This window comes from Gossypium hirsutum, chromosome A09, assembly GCF_007990345.1.
Source record: "Gossypium hirsutum isolate 1008001.06 chromosome A09, Gossypium_hirsutum_v2.1, whole genome shotgun sequence".
NCBI lineage: Eukaryota > Viridiplantae > Streptophyta > Magnoliopsida > Malvales > Malvaceae > Gossypium > Gossypium hirsutum.
The window spans coordinates 42,141,373-42,149,381 of NC_053432.1; the positions used below are offsets into that span (position 1 = coordinate 42,141,373).

Genomic DNA, 8,009 nt, shown 5'->3' on the forward strand with positions numbered 1-8,009 from the left:
GGGCAAAATGAGGGAAGTCACTATAAAGCTCACATGACGAGTAGTATATTGGGATGAGTTAGCTTTTCTAAAACCGTGGATAAACGAGCTAGTAAGGGAATCCACCAAAGTATTATGAAAAAGGGAAAATTGGTCTATGTGGCCTTATTTAGGTTGAGGTAATAAATGAGGTACACTCTTCGAGATATGTGGTAATATCAATATGAATTCTCCAAAGATTATCAAATAAATTGACCTGGGGTACAATAGGCGAGTCCATGAGGTAGAATAACTTTGTACTCGAGTTAAATTTTAAAGCTTGTAAATGACTGTTGAAATGTTATAAAAAGCTTTGTAAGAATTTATAACTGAAATGATATGAGTTTCAATAATAGTTGAATTTTGAATTTAGGTCGTCAATGTATGTAATTAATTCAGATATGAAAATGATTAATTGATTTGGGTAGTTGTAATATTTAGTACCCGAATCGAACAACCAGATCGGGTATAAGGTGTTACAATAAATACGAGATTCGTTGCACAAGATCCTCAAAAATATGCAAGCAAAATCATCAAAATATTTTGATCAAACATGCCAAAAAATAAGATAAGTTATGTGCCTGACATAATGATAGACAAAGTCGATATTTTCCTTGACACATCGACATTTACTTCAAAAACTCGGGTCAACACATTCAATACTGAGTAGCCTTAGATTTTGACACTAAAACTTGAGTCAACAAATAAGACTATTAGCAATGTCTCTCTCTATCTCGTCATACATTAAAAATGTCATGATAATGTGCTAAAATAATAATAAGCATATTGTCATAAAAGCTCAACAACAATGTATTTCAAATGTTTAAAGCGGGGCAGAAAGCATAGATAAATGCTAGAATACTGTCAATGTACTATATTTTTACTATAATTTTATAATATCATCACATCACCAAAACGGTGACATGAGTTTCAAATGGTGATAATTATCACCTGTCTACTCACATCACCTAAAGGTATCACTCTACCCTTATTTTATCTTAGATTTGTTCCTCACAAATATATTCATGGATGTTGATTGCCTAATTAATATTTCTGTTGCACCGTAAGGCGTACGAGTGGTCCGATAGTGGTATCATCCTTCCACTAGCACAACATAAATCTTGACAGACTGCATTTAATATGGACACTTGCATGAAATCATAAATGATTGAAAAATGACAAATGATTCACTAGATTTACTCATTGGAGTATTAGGTGCTTCTTAGTTTAAATGACAAATGGTTCACTAGATTTACTCATTGGAGTATTAGGTGCTTCTTAGTTTAATGATAAGTTTGATTTAAGATTAATTTAGTCATTTTGAATATTTATTTAATAAAATAAATAATGATTCTAAAATAGAGTATTAGGTACTTTCTTAGCTTAATGATAAGTTTGATTTAGGGTTAATTTAATCACTTTGAATATTTATTTAATAGAATAAATAATGATTCTAAAATAAAGCTAAATTTAGAGATCATGCCTTGTACTTATTTATAATGGAATAAAATTAAATTAAACTAAGCTATACAAGCATTTTTAATATGGTAAAACCGTCATGAATTTAGTAGGATTAAAATAGGACTTGTGTCAATCATTTAAAGGGATCTTTAATTTAATTTTCTTAATTAAAATTAATTAATAGTTGAAAATACATACGTGCGCTTAAGATGACCCAATAAGGGTCAAAGGGTGGTCGTCCATATAGAAGGAAAGGTGCTTATCATCCAAACAAAGGCAAGCAATCTGTCAAACGTAAAAGTCTTTGTTGGACTGGGATTGCTGTCCACCTCTTTAATTCAACCTTGAAATCTTTATTTTATTAGTAATTACAAATTATTAAAGCTCAAAATGGCTCTATATTAATATCTAATATTAGATGAAGAGAAAGGGTTGATGAAAAGTGAGAGAAATTGCTAGTAATAATTTTTCTTTTTACAATTTTTTGAGTAGGTATTTGTGTTTGTTTTTGGAACAGTGCCCCTTAATCGTGCAATCTATAAGTTTAAGAATGTTGGAGAAGATCTAAATGGTTGAAAGAAAATTGAAGTTATGTACGAATTTGAAACAAATATCATAAGCTTCAACTTTGACTACAGTTTTCAAGATCTTTTGACCAACTTTTTGTGTCATTTTAGTGTCCAATCGTATATATTTGAGACAAATTTTAAATTGCCTAATTTTGAGGTTTATAATTTAATATATGGTTATTTTCATAAATTAGTGCAGCTATGTACGATAAGTTTGAGATTAATCATAGAAATTAATATAACTAACTTTGACTAGACTTTCCACGACCTTCTAACCACCTTTTTATGCGATTCTTGATCCAAATAGTAGGTCTTCAAGTTGACTTCTTGATGATTTTTGAATCACCTTATTTTGAGTTCTACAACATGAGATATGATGTTTTTGTAAATCAATGTAGTTCCTTGTGAGTAGTTTAGGATAATTATAGATCAATTTCTCCTAACTCTGAATTTGGATCAAGACACATCTAGGTACTAGATTATCGAAAAATATATTTATAGTTTTGTACTAGATTAATCGCAAATCAACTTCTCTAACCCCCCTTTCTCTTATAAAAAATATATTTATAGTTTTTATCTAAATTTGGCAATTAGGAATGTTAGGTTGGTTTTGGGTCGAGTCAATTTGATCCGGGCAATTCGAGTTTTAGAATTTTTGGATTATTTTAGGTTGAATCATTTTTTGTTAGGTCACTTTGGGTTTAGGTAAGTTGCAAGTTCAAGCCAGTTTTGGTTTGATCACTTTAGGTTTAAGTCATTTTTAGTTTGGATCATTTCGGGTTTGAGGGTCGGGTTTTTGAGTCTAGCCATTTCATGTTATGGTCCTTTCATGTTCAATCATTCGAATTTAATTTAACACTTAGAATTATTTTGAATCAATTCTTTTTAGATCCAAGTTATTTATATATATTTTATATTTTCCCTAATTTAACGGTTAAAGACGTTAAGGTTTAATTTTTTAATTTCAAACTAAAATTAGATCGATCTTAATTGATTTAAACTTATTATAAAATCAATGGTTAATATATATTATCTCTAAACTTGTTCAATTGTACTTAATTGGTACCTAAACTTATATTCTATTAATCAAGTTGGTACCTTTATACTAACACCTCAATTTGTGCTCAATTTAATTCATTCAATAAATTAAATAATTTTTTTAAAATAATTCATATTCAACGATTTTAAAATTTTTAAAATTAAATCATCAAAACTTAAAATTAGTAATTAAAAGTTATATTTTTAACCATCTATGTTTCTATCCACTAATAACTTGCTAAATTTAATTTTCACGTGTTTCTATTAATGAAAAAAATGATAAAAAATGGAATTCCAATCTTTAAGCTGAAAGCAAAGTATTATATTGGTGGATAAACACCCACCATAAAAGAAAAAGTCAAAGGCCTTGCACACGTGGGACTGCAAAAGAAAAAAAAAACACATTCCATTTGATTCTCCACAAACGTCCCTTACATGTCTCCCGAAACTAAAGCTTCGCACACCTTGTCTTTCACCGAAAACCTCCCTTACATGTGTTTCTCATTTACCCTCATTCCATTCCCATTACTTCTTTCTTAAAACCTTCCTCTAAGTACTATTCCCTTTCTCCTTCAACCTCTCAACCATGGCTGAGCTTCGTCCAATCCACCAGAGATCTACTGTCACCTCTTTCCTACGCAAAATCAAAGCCCATACCCCTGACTCCGCTCAACTTTTCGGCCTCTTGGCTCTCTTCATTTTCGCTTCTATCCTTATAATCCTCACTGGCCTTACCGTCACCGCCACCATTCTTGGTTTCATATTTTTTATGCCATTGATCTTGGTTTCTAGCCCCGTTTGGTTCCCAGTTGGCACCGTGCTTTTTGTTACCATTGCTGGCTTCTTATCAGCATGCAGCTTTGGAGCTGTTGCCGTGGCGGGGTTGTCTTGGACGTACCGTTACTTCAATGGCATGCTCCCAGCAAGGTCCGATAAGGTTGCCAATGTGCGGAGACGAATATATAACACGAACACCTATGTGAAGCACTATGCTATGGAATATGGTGTGAAGATGATCGCGTAAATAGTTTGTACAACAATCAAATTAAATGATTAATTTACCAGATAACAAGGTTACATATTTGAAAATTGTTTATTGCTACAGGAATAATTTTTTTTTAAAGAAATACAGGAATAAATTCTAAAACAATATAGAGTTAAATTCAATGCGTTGTATAAAGAAACTAATTTCTCTCTCTTCTTTTCTTTCCTTTCCTTTTTTTTCCAATTATGGCTGAATAGTTTTCGTTCTTATTGTCATGTTTCTACAATTTTTTTTCTGGACAAGACAAATTAAATGTTAGAAATATTGATTTATTGTGTTTTAAATTGATGTAAAAATAAGAAAAAAAAAGAAAAAGAGAGGTTGATGGTAAAGGGAAGGTAGGTAGGAATTAAAAGAATCTTGGGTGGGAGTTGTGAAAAATAAAATAAAATAAAATAAAAAAATAAAATAAAGAACACATAAATTTTACGTGGAATTTTTTCGGGAAAAAATCACGGGCAGAGGAGAAGAAAATTCACTATGTCAGAAATTTGAATCAATACAAGAGGAATAGACTATGTCTATTTATAGGCTTGTAAAACTATATTCTAGTAGGATTGAAACACCTTATCCTAATCAATATAAAATATATGAAGTTTAATAAGGTTTAAAAAACTTTATTTTAAAATAAAATAAAAGAAGTCTAGTTCTATATGAATTTTACTTTTATTTTATTTTCCATCGTATTTTATTTAAATAAGAATTCGGGTCACTTAATTCTAACAATCTCCACCTTGACACAAATTCTCAATGAACAAGTTCTTCATCGCGAACTTTTAATGAACAAGTTTTCCACCTCTACCATAAAACCCCTTAAGGGTTTAACTTCAACAATGAACACCAACCAAGTCTAAGCAATGCTTAAACTTGGTTATAGGAAGTGACTTAATCATTATATCTATAGGATTTTCATAAGTACTAATTTTGCTCATAACAATATCACCACGAGCAATAATATCATGAACAAAATGATACTGAACATCAATATGTTTTGTTCTCTCATGAAACATTTGATCTTTTGTAAGGAAGATGGCACTCTGACTGTCACAAAATACTGTACTGATTTGAAGGTCTTCATTGAGTTCACTAAGTAGTCCCTTCAACCAAATAGCTTCTTTACAAGCCTCAGTAATCGCCATGTACTCAGCTTCAGTGGTAGACAAAGCGACTGTAGTTTGCAAAGTGTCTTTCCAACTAATTGCAACCGATTGTAAAGACGTACCCTGTGAGAGATCTTCTTCTATCAAGGTCTCCAGCAAAATAGCATGAACATACCCTATGACTCTATCTTTAGTTCTTCCAAATTGTAAGCAAACCTCAGTAGTGCATCGTAAGTATCTTAAAATCCACTGAACTGCTTTCCAACGTTCTTTACCGGGATTTTCCATGTATCTGCTAACTGCACTGACTGCATATGATAAATTTGGACGTGAAAAAATCATAGCATACATCAGAGATCCCACTGCACTAGAGTATAGAACATGTGACATGTACTCAATCTCATCATCTGATTATGGAGAAAAAGCCGATGAAAGTCTGAAATGGGTTGCTAAAGGAGTACTAACAGGCTTAGCACTCTGCATATTGAACCTGCAAAAAACTTTCTCAATGTACCCCTTCTGACTTAGGTACAATTTACTTGCTTTTCTATCTCTGAGAATCTCCATACCAAGTATCTTCTTTGCTGGTCTTAAATCTTTCATCTCAAATTTTTCACTTAGTTGGGCTTTAACCTTTCTTATCTCTACTTTATCTTTTGCTGCTATCAACATGTCATCAACATAAAGAAGTACATACACAAAAGAACCATTACTGTTTTTATTAAAGTAAACATAATTGTCTAAACTACTTCTTTTGAAATCATGAGAAGTCATAAAAGAATCAAACCTCTTGTACCACTGTCTCGGTGACTGTTTCAAACTGTAAAGGGACTTTCTCAGCAAGCAAACATAGTCCTCTTTTTCTGAGACTATAAAACCCTCTGGTTGTTGCATGTAAATATCCTCCTCAAGTTCTCCATGCACAAATGCAGTTTTTACATCTAACTGCTCAAGCTCCAAATCATGCATGGCCACAATACCAAGCAAAGCTCGAATCGAACTATGCTTAACAACTGGAGAGAACACATCTGTGAAGTCCACTCCTGAAATTTAACTATAACCCTTTGCAACAAGCCTTGCTTTATATCTGGGTTCTTCAACTCTTGGAGTCCCTTCTTTCTTTTTAAACACCCATTTACAATGAACAACCTTTTTACCTTTAGGAAGTTTCACAAGGTCTCATGTTTTATTTTTGTGGAGTGATTCCATCTCTTCTTGCATAGCAAACATCCACTTTTCTGAGTCTTCACAGCTAACCGCCTCAGAATAATTAGATGGCTCTTGATTCGCATCTATATCTTCAGCCACATTTAAAGCATAAGCAACTAGATCAGCCTCAGCATACTTCTTTGGAGGTTTAATTTCTATTTTAGTTTTGTTTTTGGCGATAGATATTGTGGTGAAGAAGCAACTCTATTCTCAATTGTTGTTCTGACTTGAGGAGTTGACTCTGTATTAATCTAATGCTCCACCTGCTTTTGATTTTCTTTATTGGAAGATTCTTTAAGAGATAAGTTAGGTAGCATAGCAGATTCATCAAAAACAACATCTCTGCTAATCACAAATTTTCTACTTTCAGGACACCATAACTTATACCCTTTTACACCAGCTTTATAACTAAGAAAAACGCATTTAATGGATCTCGGTTCCAATTTTCCATTATCAATATGAGCATACGCAGGACACCCAAAAATTTTTAAATCAGAATAATTAGCAAGATTACCAGACCATACCTCTTGTGGAGTCTTTTTCTCAATGGCAACAGATGGAGATCGGTTGATCAAAAAATATGCAGTAGAGGTTGCTTTTGCCCAAAATGACTTCGGTAAGTTGGCATTTGACAACATACATCGAACCTTCTCCATGATCGTTCTGTTCATTCGTTCTGCAATGCCGTTTTGCTTTGGAGTATGACGAATTGTCAAGTGTCTCATGATCCCTTCTGACTTGCACAATCTATTAAACTCATCACAACAGAACTCTAAGCCATTATCTGTGCAGAGGTATTTTATCTATTTTCCCGTCTGTTTTTCAATCATAATTTTCCAAGACTTAAATGCGGAAAACACATCGCTTTTCTACATCAGGAAGAACGCCAAAAATTTTCTGGAAAAATCATCAATAAATGTTAGCATATAATTAGCTCCACCTCTCGAAGGCACTCTGGATGGCCCCCACAGATCAGAATGAATATACTCCAACGTTACCTTCGTGTTATAGATTCCTCTAGTGAATCGAACTCTCTTTTGTTTCCCAAAAACACAGTGCTCACAAAAATTCAGTTTGCAAATTCCTTACCCATCAATAAGTCCTCTTTTGCTCAATTCTGCCATGCCATTCTCACTTATATGCCCTAGCCGCATATGCTAAAGTTTAGTAATATCATCATCTGACAAGGACGAGGAAGCGACAGCTGCATCACCAGTAACAGTAGAACCCTGCAAAACATATAACTTGGCAATCTTTCTCTACCCTTTCATTATAACAAGAGACCCTTTGGAAATCTTTAAAACCCCACTTTCAGCTATGTATCTGTACCCTTTTGACTCAAGAGTACTTAACAAAATTAAATTTCTTTTCAATTCTGGAACATGTCGTACGTCACTAAGTGTTCTAACAACTCCATCAAACATCTTAACTTTAATTGTTCCAACACTTGTGATTTTACACGAAGCATTATTTCCCATCAAAACAACACCTTCAGACACTGTTTCGTAAGTTGTAAACTAATCCCAATTGGGACTCATGTGGAAGGTGCAACCTGAATAAGTATCCACT

At 33.0% G+C, this 8,009-nt stretch overlaps 1 protein-coding gene across 1 annotated transcript; it reads left to right on the top strand.

The window, feature by feature from the left end:
• Nucleotides 1-3,672: 3,672 nt before the first annotated feature.
• Nucleotides 3,673-4,110, top strand: LOC107889947 (oleosin). Its single transcript, XM_016814479.1, has one exon. It carries the CDS (start codon nucleotides 3,673-3,675, stop codon nucleotides 4,108-4,110), a length of 438 nt encoding a protein of 145 aa, XP_016669968.1.
• Nucleotides 4,111-8,009: the final 3,899 nt, after the last annotated feature.

Excerpts from the sequence above, each read along its gene's own strand:
- LOC107889947 (XM_016814479.1), top strand. The coding sequence starts at position 3,673 with ATGGCTGAGCTTCGTCCAATCCACCAGAGATCTACTGTCACCTCTTTC.